This window comes from Rousettus aegyptiacus, unplaced genomic scaffold, assembly GCF_014176215.1.
Source record: "Rousettus aegyptiacus isolate mRouAeg1 unplaced genomic scaffold, mRouAeg1.p scaffold_m13_p_4, whole genome shotgun sequence".
In the NCBI taxonomy this organism is placed as follows: domain Eukaryota; kingdom Metazoa; phylum Chordata; class Mammalia; order Chiroptera; family Pteropodidae; genus Rousettus; species Rousettus aegyptiacus.
The window spans coordinates 123,857,843-123,880,241 of record NW_023416307.1 but is presented as its reverse complement, the minus strand read 5'-3'; the positions used below and the strand labels follow the sequence as shown (position 1 = coordinate 123,880,241).

At 39.1% G+C, this 22,399-nt stretch overlaps 1 protein-coding gene, 1 long non-coding RNA gene and 1 pseudogene across 5 annotated transcripts in view; 1 reads left to right on the top strand and 2 right to left on the bottom strand.

Moving 5' to 3' along the window:
* Nucleotides 1-8,469, top strand: part of RASA2 (RAS p21 protein activator 2) — a 95,728-nt gene extending 87,259 nt beyond the window's left edge. For all 4 annotated transcript variants that reach the window (XM_016141881.2, XM_016141882.2, XM_016141880.2 and 1 more), the window contains 5 exons: nucleotides 3,299-3,381; nucleotides 3,989-4,197; nucleotides 4,873-4,976; nucleotides 5,328-5,517; nucleotides 7,174-8,469. In XM_016141881.2, coding sequence (XP_015997367.1) covers nucleotides 3,299-3,381; nucleotides 3,989-4,197; nucleotides 4,873-4,976; nucleotides 5,328-5,517; nucleotides 7,174-7,201 — 614 coding nt within the window. In that variant the 3' untranslated portion in view covers nucleotides 7,202-8,469. The remainder of the gene's footprint in view (nucleotides 1-3,298; nucleotides 3,382-3,988; nucleotides 4,198-4,872; nucleotides 4,977-5,327; nucleotides 5,518-7,173) is intronic.
* Nucleotides 8,470-9,208: 739 nt separating this feature from the next.
* LOC118602648 lies at nucleotides 9,209-9,327 on the bottom strand (annotated as a pseudogene).
* A 10,123-nt stretch (nucleotides 9,328-19,450) lies between these two features.
* LOC118601693 lies at nucleotides 19,451-22,395 on the bottom strand. Its single transcript, XR_004950524.1, has 2 exons — nucleotides 22,261-22,395; nucleotides 19,451-21,738 (listed from the first exon to the last, which is right to left on the bottom strand). It is a non-coding gene; the product is annotated as an uncharacterized LOC118601693 (long non-coding RNA).
* Nucleotides 22,396-22,399: the final 4 nt, after the last annotated feature.

Here is a 22,399-nt window from a genome sequence, read left to right as displayed (position 1 = left end):
TGCTCTTGCATGTACTTTACCTAGAAATCCCTTTCTTCTTCACCAATGTAATTTATTGTCCTGTAAGCCTCAAATCAACCGTTAGCTCTTTGCGGGAGTCATTCATAAGCCTCTACCCACCTCAGTTGAGTTGTTCTTAACTATGTTTTTTTTTTTTTCCACCTTAGTGATAACTTTTGTTACACTGTGTGGTCCTTTTCTCTGTCTCTTCACCTAGTCTCTCAGATTTCCAATGGTGGAGATCATGTATTTACTGCCTTTATTAAGGCATTTAGTAAATGTTTTTAATAAATGATATTCAAAGAAGACCATATATTCTAGATATGGTTTTATCTGAATTACTGTAAGAACCACAACTCCAGGCTTCTGAAATTTTCACTAAGCCTACTAATAATAGATTATTAACAAATTTATCCCTGGAATTCCTTGCTGTGTTCTCCAAAGTTGATTAGATATTGTCTATTTTATGAGAGACCTGACATACATAGGTATATACATACAGCCTACATAACTTCCATGTGATAGCAAATTTTCTAGCTCATATAGCCTGCGGACAATATAAAGGAAACTTTCATGGTGTTTTAAACAGAAACCTCAATATATTTGGGTTGACTTGGTTTTCACCTGCTCATATTTTCACACAGGGCTCTGCAGTATTTTTTTCTTTGATAACTAAAGACTGTCGTTGTTGATTCAATCATGCATTCATTCACCAAATATTTTATTGAGTGTCTACTATGTTCCAGACATTGTTCTAGGCTCTGGAGAAAACAGTAGTGAACAAAACACACCAAAATCCTTGTCCTTGTAGATCAAATAGTTTCATAGTAATGTACAATAAACAAAAACCAATTATATAGTATGTCGGATGATTATAAATGAGATATACAAAAATAAAGCAGGGAAGGAGAATAGATAATGGTGGGCTCATTGAGGAGATTTGCAGTATTAAAAATTCTAACCAGGGAAGGCTTCAATGAGAAAGTGACATTTGAGAAAAGGCCTAAAAATAAAGAGGTAGTAATGCAGACATAGCTAACAATAGCCAGTAAGAGGCCGTAAAACAGAAACATACCTGAAGTATTCAGGAGAGAAGAGAAAGTTTCATGGCTAGAAAAAGATAATAAGGGAGTAATCATAGGAAATGAGGTCAAAAAGTCATGGGGAAATTAGACATTACAGGGCTTTGTGGGCCATTGGAAGGCTTTTACTTTGAGTAAGATGGAAAAGCATTAGAGTTTTAAGCAGAAGAATAACATCATTTGGCTTGTTTTAATAGGATTAATCGCTCATGCCACACGAAGTGCTATAAGAATGGAATGCAGGGGACAGGGAGCCCAGTTAAGGGGCTGTTGCAGTAATACAGGGGAGAGAAGATAATGGCTTGGACCAGTTGGTAGCATTGGAGGTGGTAAAAATGACTCACATTCTGGACCTGTTCTGGAAGGTCGCACTCACAGAATTTGCTAGAGAAGCAGATATCGAGATTGAGAGAAAGGCAGGACCCCCATCCTGCCCAGCACTATTTCTTAAGTAACATACTTGTTTTTTTTTCCTGGATTCAGTATTTATTTTGCAGGAATACTTTCTTAAGGAATTATTTCACATAGACCTAATGGCCAATAAATTTTCTGAGTTGTTGCATATTTTAAAAAATGCCTTTATTTACCCTTACTCTTGAATGATGGTACTGCTTGACAGCCCAGAAAGCATCCTTGCTGCTTGAGCCTGAGACATATGCCTCTTTTGACTGCCGCTTAGCATTAGCTGGAGGTTGTGGGGGGAGGTGACCTAATTTCTACTTGGCTCAGCTGTTCCTGTTGCAGCTCACCTACTAATTGTCCAGATATATGTCTGAGTATGTCCACTGACTCTGGCTTGAAGCTCCCTCCTAACCAACCAGTCCTACTTTTGAAGGTGTCTTCTACATGCAACTTTCTTCATTTTATCCCCTCTCCACCTCACCCCCCTCCCCTGGCCATAAATTGATTTTGTCTGCTTCCAGGAGTATATTATTTTCCCATGCATTTGTGATTTGTATTTGTTGAATTTAACTGTCATTTCCTCAGGAACGTTTTCTCTAACTACCCATTTAAAGTAACTTCCCAGTTATTTTCTATCACATCACCTCAGGTTATTTTCATTATAGCATTCATCTCTACCTAATATTTATTTGTCTTTTGACTGTCTTTCAAGACCTAAATGTAAACTTCATTAGGGGCCTTATATGTTTTGTTTACTCTGTGACCTAAGTGGTTAGAACAATGTCTGGTATATGGTAGACATTCAATGTATGACAATTGAATTAAGTGATTTTATGTTTTTTTTTTTTTAAATTACATGTTACATCTGCTTGAATTACACAATTTTGGATTTTATACCAGGAACTAGGCTTAGCAAATATTCTATGTTAACCTCTCTGTTTAGGACAAAACATTTATTAACAAAATAATTATCTTTGACCAAAATGTTACACATTAATCTATGGACTAATAACATAAAATCTAAGGGTCTGAACTCCAGCACATCAATCCACATGTCAATGAAACAAAGTTTGGGAGGGGAGCATAGTAAAGCTTTGGTTTTCTAAGAACAACATTACAAAATAACCAGAAAAAGTCATAATTCTATTTGTTTACAGTTTCTATAACCATATAAGATCATATGTCATATTATTATGGAGCTCCTTCAGCAAGCCCAAATTACCAAATTCTTAAATTAGGTTAAAAAGTCACTCTACCAAATAAAATTTTTAGTTTTGTTTCCTCTATTTCTTAGAGTAAATTTGTAAAGCTCTAGTCAACTGAACCAATGTGATACTTATGAACAGTTTTCAATGTAAAATCATTTTGAGGGTTAATCTCTTAATTAAATATTAAATAGGAAAAACAAAAAAATCCACTTAGGTATAGTCAGATTCACTGCTCATATGAAAGAAAATTCTGTTTCTTAGCAAGTTTTGAGCAGGCCTCTATTGCTAAGTATATTATTTTTTTTATTCCCCATATAATGTTATAAAATATAACATTTTTATTTTCTACATAGAGATCAAATTTATTCTCATATTTTTCCTTGAAGATGCTTTAATTTATATTGGAAAAAAAATCCTTTAATAGAAAACAATCAAAATTCATCTGTTTCATAAAACAAAGAATATATATGTGCCACTTGGAAATCTGTAGGTTACTTATACTCCTATACCATCAAGCAGATGAACTTAAACCTTACAGAATTAGCCTCTCTCATCTTTATAATTCTGAAGGAAATTATTTTAATTTTGTCATACTTCTTTTATTAGGCAAAGATGCAATTTACACAATTCCAGTGAAAAACATTCTTGCTGTGGAAAAACTGGAGGAGAGCTCTTTCAATAAGAAAAATGTAAGTCAGATAATTAAAACTTCTTAAACTGCATATATTACTTAGTTGAAAATTTTTAAGAGATTGGTCATTTTGGTATTTGCCATTAATCATTAATATTTTATAATTGCTGGTTAAAACTCTGTCTTAAAATTGTTCATTATTGTTGATGCCTTGTATAGTCTGCCTAGCCTATTAAGTTACTTTTCTCAATATTACCTTATTAAACATTAATAATATAGTCTCAACCAATCTGTGCAGTCTTATCTTTGGCTGTCCCTCAGTATGTACCAGTATACTCAAGCCAGCCAAGATGATTTTCTTGTTTCTCTATATTTTCCCGCTGCTTTGCCTTTACTCATACTTCTTCCTCCATTTGAAATTCCCTCCCTTTATTCTGGTTATATTGTAGTCCATTCCTTTGGGCATGTACTGCTTTTAAAAATTATATAACGTGGCTTAGGTTGTCTTTGAGGCTAACTTGTTTGAAAAGTAACAGTTCATAAGATGCCTGAGCAGCAGTTACCTAGCCAAGCAAAATATATTTCGGTTATATACCTTTTTCTGTTTTGTACTGTGTGTTGGTTTTTAGACTGTCACTAACTTTTTATCTTAATTGCCTATGAAGATGTTCCAAGTAATACATACGGAGAAACCACTCTATGTCCAGGCAAATAATTGTGTAGAAGCTAATGAATGGATAGACGTACTCTGCAGGGTGAGCCGATGCAATCAGAACAGGCTCAGTTTTTACCATCCCTCTGCATATCTAAATGGCAGCTGGCTCTGCTGTCAGGAGACCAGTGAAGGTGCTCTCGGCTGCAAGCCATGTACTGCGTAAGTTTCTTTCTGATTAAAAAGACAATGTTTTAAATATGGTATATCTATACAATGAAATATTATTCAGCCATAAAAGTAGTGATATACGCAACAATACACATGAACCTTGTAAACAAATGAAAGAAGCCAGACACAAGGGCTGTATACTGTATGATAACATTTATATAATAGGTAAATTCATAGAGACAGAAAATAAAAAGCAGTTGTGAGGGGCCAGAGGGAGGATGGAGAATGTTCACGGATACAGAATTTCTTTTAGAGTTTTGAAAATGTTCTCAAATAAGTAGCTGGCCCAAAGCAGGAAAAAAGGGCAATGTTTAAATAGATGAGCAAACCTGAGTAAGAGATCATGGAAGAAGGGCTTAGCATTCTCTTTTTTAATTGTGTGGAATATCCATTGTTGCCCCATAGACTTAAGGAGCATATATATTGCTCTTGTGATGAAGCATACATTATGAAAATGATTTCACTTTAAAATTATCTCCTTTTAATTAGAGTCACATAATGACCAGACTGCTCTTAGCCCTGTTTAATTACAAAATGAGACTAGATTTCTGAGGTTCCTTCTGCAAAATTCTATTGTTTTGTTTTTTCATCTCAAACTGTCAAAAGTCTTTGGCATATTAACAAAGTAAAATTTTTCCAATGTCTTTAATTTCATTTTTACCATAGAGGTGTCCCTGCAGACATCCAAATAGATATTGATGAAGACAGAGAAACAGAAAGAATTTATTCCCTTTTTACCCTCAGTTTACTTAAGCTGCAGAAAATGGAAGGTAAATGTACGATTAAATTATTTTTATTTAACCATCATCCTTAATTACCAATTCCTAAAGTATTGCTTTGACATTATCTTAAAGTTGAAAATACAGATTTACCAAAATGTTACTCTATATGATAAAGTTGACAAACTCCCAGCAAGGATGTTTTTCATAAATGTTCATGAAGTAAAAAATACTGTTTTTGCATAAATGTGATAATCATAATAAAATGAATGTATTTAGGTTATCTATGCATTTCCAGGGGAAATCTCCCCAGCTCGAGACTCTTGAAAAGTTCTTACTCATACTACAAATTACATTTATGGAATATAGTTGTCTGATTAGAGATTTTGCTTCTCCTTCTAGAGGCTTGTGGAACTATAGCAGTCTATCAAGGACCACAGAAAGAGCCTGATGATTATTCTAACTTTGTAATCGAGGATTCTGTAACAACCTTTAAGACAATTCAGCAAATAAAAAGCATCATAGAGAAGCTAGATGAACCTCATGAAAAGTATAGGAAGAAAAGATCAAGTAGTGCAAAATATGGGAGCAAGTAAGTATTTTTAAGATACTTTAAATGTGTTTTTAAACATAGTTTGAGATTGCCTCATCTACTCTGTATTCACACCTGAATTGCGGGCCTCTTGCTTACCTTCATTTGTTAGGACCCAGCTCAGAACCTTTCTCTTGTGCAAGAGTTTTCTTGGCCACTCACATAGTGATCTTTGTCTTTTCGGTTCTGGTATCATCTCCTTACGTTGGTACTTACTTTTTCACCACTTTTAATGTTATATTCCAGTGTAATTCATTAAACTGAATACTCAGTAACTTGTTACTTTTGTTTTGATCCTTCTTCCTTCATTACATCTCTCACAGTGCCTTATACATACTATGTACTAAAAAAAAAAAATCTACTGTAAAAGTGACAGAAGTATTTTATAGTAGATTTTTTTCTCTATCTCAAATGTAAGTGGACACTATGAGCTAACATTTATTAGGAGATTATTCTTGCACCCGGCACTATACTTAGTACTCTACATCATATCACTTATATTGTTATTAGCAACAAGTAACAAAATCCCAGTTGAAGCATCTTAATAAGAAATTTTTTAATCTCACAAATTAAGTTCTAACTTACACATGGTTAGTTCACCAGCCCAACACTGTCATCAAGGACCATTGTGGCCACTCAGCCATCTTCATCAAGATTTCTTTCTTCCTCAGGCTTGCTTGTCCACTCATGATCACAGATGGGCTATAATAGTTCAGAGCCTCACATTTTTATATAATAGTGTCCAGAGGCAAAAAGAACTGTTTTCTTCTAAGAGAAAAGAACTCTATCTAAAGTTACCTGGAATAAGGCTGCCTAGTACTAGCACTAGAATCAGGTTTCTGTTTACATCGAAGTAAATAGGTTGGGGATGGTTCTTCGACCAGCAAATAAGTGTTTGCTGCAATTTACACTCTCTCGTTGATCTTCACATCAGCTCAATGTAGTTATATTCCCACTTTACAACTAGAGAAACTGAGGCCAAGGTCACACAGCTGACCAGTAAGAGGATTTTGAGTCCTGGCCCCACACTTTCAAGTATTCTTTTAAAATTATGTGGTGTAATAATTGTTTGTGATTTAGGAATAGTTAAATCAGTTTGGCAGGTGTAAATGTTTCTGTTCTCCCTGAACAGAAGGCTTAGTACATTAAACAGGTTATTGAAACATCTTAATCCTGTCTTCTCTACGTTAGAGTAATTGGTACTCTTCCAAAAGCAGTCATGCAGTTTTGGGGCCCCAGGAAGTATCCGTATGATGTCCTAACCAGTGCTTGACCATTTTTCTTAAATAGTAGCTCCCCCTCATACCCACACACTCTGTACCTCTTCCCAGCTTTATTTTTCTCTATTAAAAAATACCAGTCCCTCTTGTAGTAGTATTTTACTTGTTCATAATGTTTTCCCTAATTCCAAAATATAAGCTCCATTAAGACAAGGATTCTGTCTGTTTTGTTCACTACTGTATCCATAGCTTCTGAAATAGTGCCTGACATTTAATAGGTGATCAGTAAATACTCATTGAATTAATGAAATAAGACTTAGTGTGAAAGATTATCATTGGGAAATTTTAAATACTTGATACTATGAAATATGTGTTACTTTTTTAAATGTTAAATTTTTTAACTTTTGAAAAATGATTTTCTATTGTTATTTTCTAGGGAAAATCCAATTGGGAAAACATCTTAGAGTTTGACCAATTGATTCAGAAGAACTGGAAAATATTTTTGTTGGAGTTACTCAATTCATCATATATTTTGTTCATAGTATTTAAGGATGAACATTGGCTTCACTTGCATTCACATTGTATTTAATATTTAATAATTGAAATTTAACTGTTTTGGAATCTGGTGTTGATGTATTACTAAAGAATTTGAAGCCCAAGATTCTCTTCATATCTTATATGTCAAAAGCCATGTTTCTGTAACTTCTTTTTAATAGACAGAATCTTGCTGAAGAAGCTTTGTAACAAAAGGAAAACTCTGTAGCAAGAAACCATCTCTTGTAACACTCTGTGTTCTGTGGACTTTTCACTACCATTAGTGCCTGCTCTGTACTGCCAACATCTCGTTTTATTAGAAAATCCCAGTCCATGACAACTCAGAGCTTTCTCTTTAGCTCACCTAGACCCTCCCTTTTCAAAAAAGAAAAACATATAAAAGATTTTCCTTTGGTTCATTAATCATTACAGATTAAATTAAGGGCAGTAACAGAAACTTTAGAAAACTGCCAGAGTATCCTTCAAAGTTAGTAGATCCTTTTGCCTGTTTGAAGATGTAAACAGAACTCAGATAGGAGAAATCAGGGAACATGTACTGTTGTGTGTGTCTTGTTTACATTTAGGATGAGTAATGGCAGATAAAAATGAGACCATTAAATTTTTTTATCAGGTACTCATTTCCTTGATCTGAGAGTTCTGGTTAACATGACTTCTAAGGACATCTCTTCTGAAAAAGAAGAGAAAATAAACAGTGAAAGAAGGTGGTGGAAAATCACTTGATTTCACCTGTTATTCCATGTTATTATAAGGGCCATCATAGGGATGCCCACCTCCTAGTGTGACTATTATTGAGTTGAGAGCCAATTCAAGAACAGTCACTTGGCGCACTTTAATAATCTGGGCTGCCCCAGATTATACTTTAGATACTCTGTGGTATCTAATCTTTATGATCAGTTGAATGATCAATGTTTAAATCTAGAAATAGTACTTTCCTAAAAATGTTTATATTTCATTGCTGTTTCCTTATGCCCTGCTAGCCAAATGGAATTTGGGCAAGCAACTGTTTGAATCCTATTTTTCCCTAATAATTTACTTTTATCCTAAAAACCATAACTGTAAATAAGCAGTCGAAGCAAGTTGCCACCTTGAATTAAGAGGGATATACTTTGCTTCATCAGTATTAAAAACTATGGTACTCTTATTTTGTCTTTTTAAAATAAAACATTTTCTAAATGTGGTACTTTGAACCTTGGAGTATTTACATGTTTCTTTTTAAAACTGTGACTTAGTAATGTAAGTCTAGCTAGTAGTGCTTTTTTTGCTGTTGTTTATTTCCCCGAGCATAAGCTATATTTTAAGATACACTTTGTCAATTATCATTGATGAGTAATTGTTTTTAAATTATATTGTTACTGGGTAGTTATTTTTCAAGACCATTGGCACACAATCAAAGTTATTCCATATATGATTATAACTGAGTGATGTATTTCTAGAATGACTTGTAAAAATCAATTAGTTTTATTTAAGAAACAGTCCTAGTCTGCATTATGAAAGGGTGTTCCTGGCCCATTTTAAAGATTTCTAAGTTTGAAAGAGTCCTTTAAATTTTATGAGCTTGTAGATCTATAAAGTACACTGATTTATAAATGTGAAGGAATTTAACCATTTAATTTCTTATTGTTGAATTTCATTCAGATCGAAATTTCCTTCTAAGAGTCTCTGAAATGTCTACCTAAAAAGGACATGTGAGCATTGCCAGGTACCACTCATTACTCTTTTATGGTTTTTTTTAGTCTTCTGCTATTTTTTTTCAAGGTAAAAAGAATATTCTTCTAATATAATAATATCAAATCCCCAATTATGATTGGGGTTTTTTTTGTTTGTGTGGTTTTTTTTTTTTTTTTTTTTAAGCAAGGCAATCCTTGGTTAACCTTACAGATTGTCAGCTTACAATCCCTTATTTTTTTTTATTTTTATGCCTACAGCACCTGGTCTACCTAGGCGGTCTCCCATCCAAGTATTAACCAGGCCCAGCCCTGCTTAGCTTCTGAGATCAGACAGGATTGGGCTTGTTCAGGGTGGCATGGCCATAGACTGATTGTTTTTAAATATCACGGCATTATCAAAAGGACCAAGGCTGTGCGGATAAATAACTCTGAATTTGAAGGAAAGAGTTTAGTCATCTAGTAATTTTCTCACATGACTCTTTTAAACAGCTAATTTGACTGGAATTAACAAACTTGGCACAGCCTCAAAAGAGGTAATGTGAAATTATAATAATTTTCTTTTAAAGTCTTTTGAAATAAGAGACCATGTCAGTAGAACCCTAGATAACCAAGGTCCTTGCTTCGAAGGGCCTTATTCCTCTGTTGTTACTTAGGAATACTTTGATTTTTACTACCTGATCTGCTTTTTCTGCCTTTTCCACACTTGAAAAACTACATGGCAGCTCACTTCACCCTAAAACCCGAAAACTGCAAGAAGGAAAGAAAAGGATGATGCAGAGAAACTCTTGCCATAAATGCCAAGTTCTGGGTCTAAGCGTGGCCATTTCTGTCTGTTTCTGAAATGGTGTTGATCTCTTTCTTGCTTGTGTTGTAATTGTCTGTTTGTTTTTGTTTAGCTTTGTTTTTTAATAGTCATTTAATAAGATGATGGGCAATAGCAAAGTTTTTTACTTCCAAGAATATGATTTATCAAATTAAACGATTTTATTTACCAAAGAAATATGTTTATATCACGGGTAATGATTGTCATACAAGGTGATGAATGATGTGGCTTTTGTTTCTGTTTCTGAAGCCCGATTTCATTCATTTATCAAAAGAGCTCATTCCAGGTTTTAGAAAACAAGATTTTTTTTTTTTAAGGAAAAGCACCTTTAATTTGTTCTAACGGTACATCCTGTAAAGACAGAATACAAAAAAAGCCTTTAAGGTGTCCTGTACAGTATGTGAAAAATACAGGACTCATTCTAGAGTTTAATTACCTGTCTTGATTGATATTATTTCCTTCCTTCCATTTTTATAACTTGGAAATTAATATGTTGCTAGTAAATATTGGTTTTTATAGTGTCCAGCTTAAAAATGTAAGTTATCAAAACTTAATGTAGTGAATTTGTGTAACCATGTTGTATTGTTGAGAATGTATTTTTATTTAAATTTTATTTTCTTATCAAGAGTATTATAAAAATTAAAACTTTTGTAACTGTCGCTTGGAAATAACTCAAATAAATTACAAGAAGCCTGTCTGTTCTTTTTGAGACCTTACTTTCTTTTTTTCCTTTTATTATTTTTTTTAAATTTTAATTAAGTTTATTGGGGTAACATTGGTTAATACAATTATATAATTTTCAGGTGTACGTTATCATTTGACATCTGTATATTCTATTGTGTGTTTACCAAGACCTTACTTTCTTACTGATTTAAGAATTCTTGTTTAAAATTATTGTACCTTGCCTATTAGTTAAAGGAATAGCAGAAGTGAGGAATCCTCAATTATGAAGAAGAGCAAAGCAATCTGGAGAGGGCTCAGTATTCTCGCATTTAACTAGAGTGACTTTTGAGGGACTGTGGTTGTTATTTGCTTGTTTATTCAACAGACTTTTTGGAGGACCTACAATGTGCATGCAGGATCCTGTCATTCCCTAGAGCCATGTCCAGTATGCAGGAATATATTCCATTCCTGTCTGAATAAATAGTTTAGAGCTGAGTTTTTCAGCCTTTCAGTTACTTTTTGAAGAATCCCACATTCTGCTCTTCTAAAAAAAGTCAACATTACAGAGTCTGGTTACTCAGATCCTGCATTGACTCCTGTGGGTGAGTCAACCCTGTGGCTCATCTTTTAATTCATCTTTCTGTATATTAGAATTTGACCATATCATGCCATTTTGCTGAATTGTCTAGAGAATATAGTGATAGCACCAAAAACCAGGTTAGTCAGTAACTTGTGCCCCCAATGAGAGAAGCAAGAATCTTTCTCCATAGTGCCTCACTAGCCTTCTTGGCACCTCTGTATAAAACTCCATAAAACTTTACCCCTGTAACTCCAGAAGAGGTCAAGGTTAATGAAGAAGGAATAAAGTTCTGAATCTCTAAGGATCTTATTTTTATTGAAACACCAGAATCCTGCTCATACTAGCCCATGTATAGAATAGAACTTGTCAGAAACATTAAAGACAGGGTTCTAGTGTATGAGGTAAACAAGCTAATTCTTTAGAGAGGGGGCCATACTTAGCTGGGTTTTGCTTTCAAAGTGCATGATTTCAAAATGAGATACACCTCAGGCCAAATGGAGTCCCTTTCTGTGAGCAAAGAATGAGAAACCAGGCATAGTTTGGCACTGCCGGACACTGGTCTCTGCTGTATTTCTCTACTACAAGTCAGTTGCCAGTGCTGACCTTTAAGAGAATAACCTGTCTTGGGTAGACATAACATGCTTCAGAATAAACTGACCAATGTTCAGAGACCTTTAGTGTTGGTTTCTCACGTGTCCTCACTGGAGGTTTGGTCTTTTGTGGCCAAAAGGTTTATTCTTTGGCTTGTCATTATGCCATCACTTCTTAGTTTGGTGACACCGTTCCATGTTTTAAAGTCCTGTTAAGATTTGTTTAGTTTTCTGCCTTATACATTTTCTCTTTGTTTCATACTATCAAAACCTTTGTACTTTCTTTGTATTGATCTACTTACTGACACAGAGTTCAGTCTTAGACACAACGTTTTTGCTCATCAAAGAAGTTTTTTTTTTTTTTAACATATTTCTGAATGCCACCCAGAAGTGAGAAGGCCACACGGCCTGGACTCTGGACTGTTAAAGAAACACCTATTATTTTAGATGGATTCTCAATGCAGAATGGGGTAAGTGACCCCTGGGGAGGCATGTCAGAATCTCCCTAGAGAGTGGGTTTAGGGGTGGGTGGGAACGTGTACAGTTTGCATAGTCAATATTATAATTTTATATTTAAAAATTCAAACCAACACATAATTTTATAATTCAAACAACAGAAAGCTTTAACACTATCTTGACTGACAGACACATAGGCGAGACTATGATTCCAATATGAAGCCTGAGATATTTGTGTCGATGTGGAGCATTTGTTTTTAAAGTTTGGAAAACACTGGAATGTGGGCTAAAGTAAATTCCAGATCCTGACCTGAATCTCAGTCCTAAACTCTACACAAAATTGTGTCAGTAATTAAGGACATTGCCTTCTTGGAGCTTACATGCTGGTGTGGGGAAGAAGGGAAACTAAGTATGTAAGATGATACGTGTTATGGAACAAAGTTAAGCAGAAAAAGGAGGCAGGGAGTGCTATCTATGTAACTGGGAGGGGTGGAGATGGAGTTTAAAATTAGGTAGTTAGGGAGGGCCTCACTAGGAAGGAGATATCTGAACAAAGGTCTGAAGAAGGTGAGGAAAGGGAATCATAAGGATGTGTAGGAGAAAATCCTTTCAAGCATAAGAAATAAAATGCATGGTATGCTCAAAAAAAAAAAAAAAGATTGGTGTGACAAGAAGGGGAAGGTAGGCTGGGGCGATGGTTTTGAGCAGTGCAGTGACATAATGGACTTAACCTTTCTGGATTGCTGATTTGTTAAGAAAATCTCAAAGAGAGCAGAGGAGGAAGTAGGAGAGCGGGTGAGCTGGCATCCTAGTCATGTGAGTGAGTGGTGACTGGGTCCCAAGGTGATGGCAGACAAGAGTAAGCCTAGTTAACTCTAGTTATATTTGATGGCAGAACCAACAGGATTTGTTTACGGATAGAATGTGGGAGAAAGAGTCGAGAAAGATCCAGTAGCCTAAGACACTGGAAAAAGGAGTCGTTTACTGAGATAAGAAACTATAGAAGAAGATTGCATGTGCTTTATCTGTGTTCATGTTAATGATTCCTGGGAACCAGGTCCATTTAAATCACTTAGTAAGTACCAGCACATATTTTATTTAGTTGTATGCATTTATTATGTCTTCCTCGCTAGATTGTAAAAGATCCCCAGGGTAGGGAGGGACTTTATTGTACCCCAGGTTCCCTGGCCCTTTGATGAGGAAGACTTAATACTATTGCATGAATGCATGACATACTGTGGCTAATGGTGAAGAAGCAAGGGCCTTCATTGAAAGCCATGGCTCCACTAGAAACTACCTTTATGATCTTGGTCAGATAACCCCTTTGGGTTTTGGTTTTTGTACGTGTGTAAAATTTTAAAGTTTCTATCTTCAAGAACAAAATATTAAGCCCTTGCTATTCTCTGAGCACTCTGCTAAACCCAGGAGCCCTAAGACGTTGCACTCAAGTTGCTCAGTCCAGCCAGAGACTGGACCAGAGTGACCCAAGGATTCTTCTACAAGTTCAATACCCAAACAATCCCTACGGTCCTTCCCAGTCTCTTCCCACCCCGAATATTTGTGTAGATAATTCTGTTCCTTCAGTGGGCCCTTCCTGATGGAATGTCCCTGGCTCTTCTCCAAAGCTCCATGACTATGGACCAATTTAGCATCACTGACCCCGTTAGACCCTGTGAAATTGTACTGTCATCCTCCTCCCATAATCCTTAGAGGAATTAATAGAATAGAGTCCTGGACATTAATGAAATAACTGACTTACAAATGAAATGGCCTTGTGTAAGTAAAGAGCCAGCATCTGTTCTGCCAAGGTGTTGTTAAATTAATTGAACAAGGAAGCCATTAGATTGGTGGCTCTAATGCCGTGGTGGTATACATAAGCAAACCAAAATCCAAGCCTGTAAATGTCTCAAGGTTATGAAAACAAAATGCTGTGGACAGCCAATCCTAAACAGCCAATTAGGCTTTAAGCTATAGTCAATCTATTTCCTTTCTTTGCATCTGCACTTTCTCTATTAAGTCTTCCCTGGCTCCTGTGAGCAGAGAGCTCCTAATCACTTCTGGTTTGACTGCCTGATTCCAACTGATTTTTGCTCAAATCAACTCTAAAAATTGTAATATGCTTTGGTTTACCTTTTAACAGTTTGTAGACAAAAAGCTGCCTTAAAACAGTAAAGCTAGCACTGAATTGTGAAGGTGATTTTTATTTTGGACTCAAAAAAGTTGCTAAAGGGAGTGACAATTGTATTCTAATGTCACAGAGGTCAACATTTTGGATGATAATGGGCCCTTCCAGTGATCAAAGAAGAGTCCTAGATCCTCTGGCTAGCTTTATTTCTTCTAGCAAGTCCCGCCCATCCCTCAGGTTATTTCTGGAAAGCATGGAGGAAATTAAAACCTGTAACCAATAGTGTAATGATCACTTTGGGACTGAATTGGCATTTTTGTTGTATTGGTAGTAGTTTAAAATAACTAAAAAATGGTAAATTTCAGAAACATTTGTAGCAAGAAAATGGAGCAAATCATTCACTGTATCAAACTAACTTTCACCATTAAATACCCTATTTACTTATACCTTGGAAATTTTTGACGCATTTTACTTAAATGCTTAAGGAAATAAAGAGGCTTGCTCAGTTAAGAGATTTAAATGCTTAAATCTAATCACTCTGAAAGTATTTTATCCACATATTGAGAAATATGTGAAGACATTTACAAACAGTCCGTGAAAAGAGAAGATATGCCTCTGCATATCTTAAATTCTATAAAGCAGTATATGAAAGTGACAAAAGTCAGTTAACTTTTTCAGCCATCCTAGCAAATAGGGAGGGGGGCGTTAAATTTCCAATTACAGTTTTCTCAAACCCAGACCCAGTTTTCCTGCAGTTTCCTGCAATACCAGTTCAACCAGCCCCAAGAGATGAGGGATGGGCAGAAGAGCTTGTCCTTTAGCCGCCTCTCCACCAGAACCCTTCATTTATCAAATGAACCCTTAAAATGACAAAATGGACTTGGGTGGAGGGGGCCTCCTCAGCCTACAGGAGCCACTTAGCAGGCCCATGAATGGCTGGCCCCTCTTAGAGTCACACAGGTAGTCTCATGGGGTCCATGCTATTGTGGACTTTGCTGAACTAATGTATATAATATGTTCTGAATAAATGTTATTTTGGGGGAGAAAGAAGCTTTTCTCTATTCTCAAAGTTCTTCAGCTGGTCTGATAGACATGGGACAGATTAGTAAGAGAAAGTAACCAAATTTAATTATATACATAGGTATGGGGACCCTATACACATGAGAGATTCAAAGACAGAAAGGGAAATTGAGGTATATGAGACATTCGAAGCTAGGGATGAGGTTAGGCACCTTGGGGCTTCAGAAAGTCATTGCATATAGAGCACATGTTCAGTAATTATTAGTTTACCTTGCCATATAGATAGGGAAAAAGTCATTTCTGGTGCTAATTTATCATGGCCTAGGCTACTGATTTAAATTCTAGATATTTTAAAAAGGGGGTAGAAGTTTTTCTTGAGCCCACGGGGTCTCAACTGCCTTTAGCTCAAAATAATTTGCATACCACTGAGGTATATCTTGGGGTAGCTCGTTCTGAACCCCGATGTTACCATTACTGTGGAGACTGAGGCTGTGCCCCAGTCTCCGGTGAGGAGCCCAGGACACTGGTAGCACCTCCCGTGGCCCCTCAACACTGAGGCAGCCTGGGGGGTTCTCTCTGAAGGGAAACACTGTGCTCTGCCTGAGCTATAGAGACCTCATTCTACCAGATCAAGGCCTCAGGACCCCAGGTCCTCCCCTTGGCTCTGGCCCTGACTGCCCCCCCCCTAATACTTTTGGTCAAGGGTAGGGGTACTCATGCAAAGGCACCGGCAGGAAGTCATGAGGGGTGAGAAATACATGCAGAAGAACTCTCCACTGTGCAGAGCAGAGCCACGTGGGTACTATCCAAGAGCCACAAAGGACCTTCCTTGCCTCAGAGCTGCTTCCTCAGAGTGAGACCATGCTGGTTGAACTGGCCTTAACTGAAATCGTTAAGACCCAACAGGGGGGCTTCAGGAACACAAGACCTCCAGGCCATACCCGGGAAGAGCTGCAGGCAGCTGTTGGGCCTGGGGAACAGAGTGCTAGAGGGCTGCCTGAAGAAGAGGGATCTGACCCCCAGTGAGGCACAGGTAGACAAAACCACATGGAGCGGGAGGCATGATGTGATGGTAGCTTCATGCCAGGAGGAAATGTCTTACTGTGATGAACCAAAACTGTCTCATGAAGTCCTGCCTCCCTCCCAGGTTCTTCCTCTGTCCTCCCCCAACCCTCTGTCCTGGACCTTGCCTCTTTAAGCCAGCCCCACCTGGTTCCACTGTGGGATCAACAGTGTGTGGTCAACAAGAAAGGATGACATCTGTGTTAAGGGTGCTTATTATTCTCTGGGTCCCTAAATCTAAGTTTGTGTAAAGGGCCACCCACTCTTGCTATCTGCTCTTTCCCATTTGAAACAATGGATGAAGAATGGATGCCTTATGGGTATGGTACCAGATTGGCTGACGGAGAGGCTCCAGGGCCCCTTTAAATTCTTCTAACAGAAAAAAATGATCTACCTGGGATACAAGAGAATCGGTTCCAACTCAGAGTAGGAAAATGGCCCCCTCGGTTATTCCAGTCCGAGGACCCTCCCTGTTGAATCTTCCCATTCCAAAAATCACCTTTAAGACCATCTTCTACCCTTTTTCAAACTCGCATGTCATCTGAACTTTCATGACTGAGCTGGGGGTTGGGGATGAGTCCAGACCACCCTCTCGCCTCACGTGGCTCTGCCTTGATGCACACTTCCCCCAACATATGGTCCAAGCTACAAATCACCAACTGGAGGGCGAATTTCTGGTGCCAGACACTAGGGTCAAAGTGGACCACAGCTCTAGAAGAGGGGAAGTGGGTTGGGAGATGCATTAATATACATTTTATGAGCCTTCTCTTACATAATCATGACAACAGTCCTGACACCAAGGGAGAATCTGCTGTCTAGAGAGGCTAAATGACCTTCCCAAGGAGGAGGGTGTAGCCCCAGAACTGTCCCACTTGTCAGGCCAGTGGGTGGCAGCCAGAGTGTAAAGCTTGAAAGAACTTGAAAGCAGGCTGGTGAGTGCCTTACTGCCAGTGATCCCCTGCTCTCACCAACAAGCAAGGGTCAGAGTCACAGGATACAGCCAGGCTCACTGCCCAGCCTCCAAATGAGAGGGACCCAGAGTGGGCATCGAGGACCAGGAATGGAGAAGCTGGCTGTGGAAACAGAAAGCAGTTTGGACAAGGCCCCTGTGAGGTCTGACACAACGCAGTCTAGGAGTGAGTTCACCTAGAGTTTGAATGGGCCTCAGGGGTGGGAGGGGGGAGGTGTGTGGAAGATCACTGCAGTAAAGGGGGTTAAGAGAGAATCAGATGTCACAGCCAGGGGCCCAGGCCAGAGCCCAGGGAGACAGGAGGACCAAAGTAGCAACACCAGGACCTGAAGCCCTTAGGCGCACCCCGCGAGTGCCCTGATTGCTGCACAGTGCCTCACTGGCTGGGTGCAGACAGCAGGGCACTGTGGGGAACACGGCCTGAGTCACTCCTGCCCTCAAACGCGGAAGTCCTCTCACCTTTGTTTCCCCACACTGCCTGCTCAGCTCCTCGGAATGGCCCCTAACAAACCCACTTTTCCCTGCTCCGCCAGGCTCAGGTGTTAGACTCACTAGACTCACCCAACCTGATGTTAGTACTCACTGCCTGGTTCACTGACGAAGCTTTCTGCCCAGGCTGTGGATGTCCTCTCAGGCAGCCCACAAGGACTGGGGTCTGAGGCTCAGGCCTCAGGCTCCCTTCTCTCTCTGGCTCAGTCTCAATGCCTGAGCTCAGACACCCTAAGCTCAGACAGCCATGGGGAATCCAGGATGAATCTCTTCCAGCAGAATCATCTTTAGGGAGCGACCCAATCTGGGCACTTTCCAGAAAGTTGTCAGGTACCAGGCAGACACTCGACCCCTTGAAACTTAACTCGGGCCTGAGAACAAGCAATGTGGCCTTTCTTACCCACCATCTCCCCAAACCCCTGCCGCATGTAAGCCTCCTATTTTGGTGCTAACCCCCAGGTAGGAGGAGTCTCTTCTCAGGCCTCTGCAAGTCAGTTTCCCAGCCATGAGTTAACATTTTCGGGAGCTTTGGGAGGAAAGAGAAGTATTAGATTAGTGGTTCTCAAAGTGATGTCCCAGGAACAGCAGTATCTGCGTCATCTGAGAATTTCACAGAAATGCAAATGCTCAGTCCTCAGCCCAGGCCTATTGAGTCACAGCTCTGGGGGTGGGGCCCAGCCTGCTGGTCAACAAGCACTCCAGGGGATTTAGACAGTCAACTTGGAGAACCCTTTCTTTAGCGCATCCGCAAAGCTCTCTAGATTCTGTAGATTCTGGGTTTCTGTCCTCCTGACACTGTTGAAGAGGAGAAACCAGCCTCCGGGTCTGGGGGGAGAAGGCAATTCCTGGAAGTACCAGGTCATCCTCCCAAACTCTTCTGATTTACCCACGTGTTAACATTGGGAGGAAAAGCCTGAAGCTGTACCAAAGTGGCATGGAGCCAACCGAGATAAAAAATTAAAGGTCCCCAAATATTATTGTTGGAGTACTTAAGAGGGCTCTAGTGTGGTGCCTTTCACACAAATATTGTGAATCACAATAACTGTGTTTATCTTCTTTTTTCTTTGGCAAATAAGGAAACATCTGTGGGGGTGCTGTTATTTATTTATTTTGGGGTGAGCATCATGATAACGGAGATATTTCGTATGTGATTACAGAACCCTGGTGCTAAAGCACTGCCCCTGAGGAGGAGCGAGGAGTTAATTAATAAGTAATGTTGACAGTTCCTTCTGGTTAAGAAGACTCTGAAGTGTCAATCCTTGCTTTTAGTTGACATCACTCTAGGTGTCTTGTGTCTCAATAAAGCACAAGGTCAGGACAGTGGGAAAGGGAAGGCCGCCTGGCAGAGGGCACCTGGCCCAACAATCTCAGATGATACTGCTTTTTCTGTCCCCCCATTTCCCCTTGTTTCTCTGCATCGTAGGGGAGCGGAGAAGCCAGGAGCAGCTGCAGACTGATAAGGCCTGGGATCTCATCTGGAGCCAGGCCCTCGGGAGGAATCCCTAAGTGCAGATCCCTACAGTGGCCGCCGTAAACCTCCTGTCTAAAATTCCTACTGACCTAAGTGGCTCATGTGCGTAATATGAAAGAAAACGGGGCACGCTGTATCCTGTGATGACTGAGTGCAGAGAACAGCCCTTTTAAAAACCTAAATGACAAGAATCTGACTCAAATGCAAGGCGCATCCACTACTGATTCTATGTCTTTAAGAAAAAGGCTGGAGAAGACCAGCATTACTGGTTTTTAAGACTGGATTGGGAGAAACAAAAACATATCCACACAAAAACTTGTATGGAGGGCTTATGGCAAAGAATGGAAACAACCCAAATGTCCATAAACAGGTGAATGGATCATCAAACTGCAGTATGTCCCAACTCTGGAACACTCACTGTTCAGCAATACAAAAAGAACAACTAATACATCCAACCACAGAGGTGGGACTCACTATTCTGAGTGAAAGAAGCTGGACAAAGAGAGTAATGTGTTGTGTGGTTCATTTGTACAAAATTACAGAAACCTCAAACTAATCTACAGTGACAGAAAGCAAATCAGTAGTTATCTGTGGGGAGGGGCTACGGGGCACAGGAAATGGTGAGGCGTGCTGGATATGCTCATATCTTGATTGTGGTGATGGTTTTCTAAGTGATTATATATGTCAAAACTTATCAATTGTCCACTTCAAGGTGTACAGTTTATTGTCAATTATACGTCAGTGATGTTTAAATTCTGACTGTTTGTGAGTTGGCAATTCTGACTGTTTCTTGGAGAAGTTGCTTAGGTTTTTGCTAGTCCTTACTCTTCCTGGCTGAGTTAGAAACGTACAGACTTTTGCGGAGAACCGCTGACAGCAAGGAAGAGAGAAAGGATATTCAAGAGCCGTAGCGATGGTGGTATTAATAATCCATAAGTTGAGCATTTGTCAGCCAAGATGAGTATTTTACAAACATCTTTATTTAATGCTCATATAATCTTGTGAGTAGATGTTATGGACCCATTTTACAGGACAAGAAACTAAGTCCGAGGGAGATGAAGTAAGTTCCTATGGAGTATCAGGCAGATCCAAGATTCAAAACAGTCTGTAGCACTACACTCTAAGAAGTATTTTTAAGTCTTTAAAATTATTATAGCCACTTTGTAACAATTCTTTAAAATTTCTTCTCTTGGAAGAATTATCTCTACTGTTTTCTGAGCCTATCAAGTGCCACATGCTCAATCACTCATTTTTTTAAAAAAATTAATTATTTTAATTAAATAAATGATTTAAATGTCTCATTTTAATCCACAAATTAAAAGTGGGAAGTTGAGGCTCAGAGTAGGTGAGTTATGTACCAAAAATGACAAAGTTAACAAGTGGGAGAGACAGGAATCAAACTCAGAACACTATGGGTCTGGAACGCTTGTGCTTTTCATAGCTCCAGATCCCACCACATCCCACCAAATGCTTGCGTGGCCATTTTAACTTCTCTAAGGTCCCCTTCCAGCCATGGACACTTAGGCTGTTTCCATATTTTTGCTGTTGTAAATAATCCTTCAATAAACATGGTGGTATATATATCTTTCTGAGCTAGTGTTTTTAGTTTTTTTCCAGATAACTACCAGAAGTGGAATTGCTGGATCCTATGGTCATTCCATTTTTAATTTCTTGAAGAGCTTCCATACTGTTTTCCATAGTGGCTACACCAATTTACATACCCACCAGCAGTGCTGGAAGGTTCACTGTTCTCCACATTCTCGTCAGAACTTATTTTCTGTTTTTGTTGATAATAGCTAACCTATACATTTTTAAATGGTCGAAAAAAAATCAACAGAAATATAACATTTCATGACATATGAAAATTACATGACATTTGAATTTCAAATGTTTTCTTGGAACATAGCCACATTCATTCGTTTACATACTATCTATGGCTGCTGCGTTCACATGATAATGAGAGTTGGGTAGTTTATAATATACACTTATAAAACGATAGCCAGCCCTGGAAGAGTTAAAGGATTATTTTCCATCTGCAGTTGACTGTGATTTAGTGTAATTCAAAACATTTTGTATTCATTCTTTCATTAAACATTCATTAAGAGCCTATTCTATATGTAATTTATTATCTGACAGTTCCGGAAGTCAGAAGTCCTGCATGAGTCTCCCTGAACTAAAATCAAGGTGTCAGCAGGGCTGGGTTTCTTTATGGATGTTTGGATAGAATTCATTTCCACACCTTTTCCAGCTTCTAGAGGCTGCTCCATTCCTTGGCTCTTGCCCTCCCTCCTCCATCTCTAGGCCAGCAACAGCAAGTACCATCCTCACTGCATCCCTCCAGCCTTTCTTCTCTCTCTCTGACGCAGCGGCAGAACGTCCCAGCTTCCTGTTTTCAGACTCAGGTGATTAGATTGGCCCCACCAAGAAAATCCAGAATAACAGTGCCACCTCTAGGCCGGTAACTTTAATCACTTCTGCAAAGTCGCTTTTGTCAGGTAAGGTTCGATATGATCTCACTTAGAAGTGGGATCTAGATAAAAACAAACAAAACCTGAGTTCAGAGACAAGGAACAGAAAGATGGTTGCCAGGTACCGCGAAGGGGGAGCGGGCGAGGTGCAGGTTGAGAGGTAAAGGAAATGGGAGAAGAAAACCAAAAGGTGTACATTTCCAGTTATAAAAGAAACAAACATGTTCACAGGTTTCCAGGATTAGGGAATGGATATCTGGGGCGGGGGAGGCACTTTTATTCTGCTCCGGGACTCTGAAATTTTACAGGTCCCAAAGCCACTGCCCCACAGTAAGATTTCTTCTGACAGCAGCAACTGCTTTTGCACCCCTTTCTTCAGTATTCCCCAGAAAAACTCCACAGGCCGAGGCGCCGAGGCGCCTCCCATGTGCTGGCCCCCCTTCCTGCTGGGACTGGGGAGGAAGAACGCCTCAGAACGAAATCTCTCTGCAGACGAGAGTCCGCTCACCCCAGCTTCCGCCCGTGGCCGCAGGGTGTAACCACCACTAAACACCAAGTCAGGGGCTGTGCGGGCCACAGCTGACCTTGCGCGCGTGGGCGACGGGCTAAGGCACCTATCTTTTGGAGATCTCTGTCGCTCGATGCCCCACCGATGACTAACGATACAGGTCCTCAACGTCTGTCCCCTTCCAGACAAGCTTGACCCGTAGCAAGGACAGCATG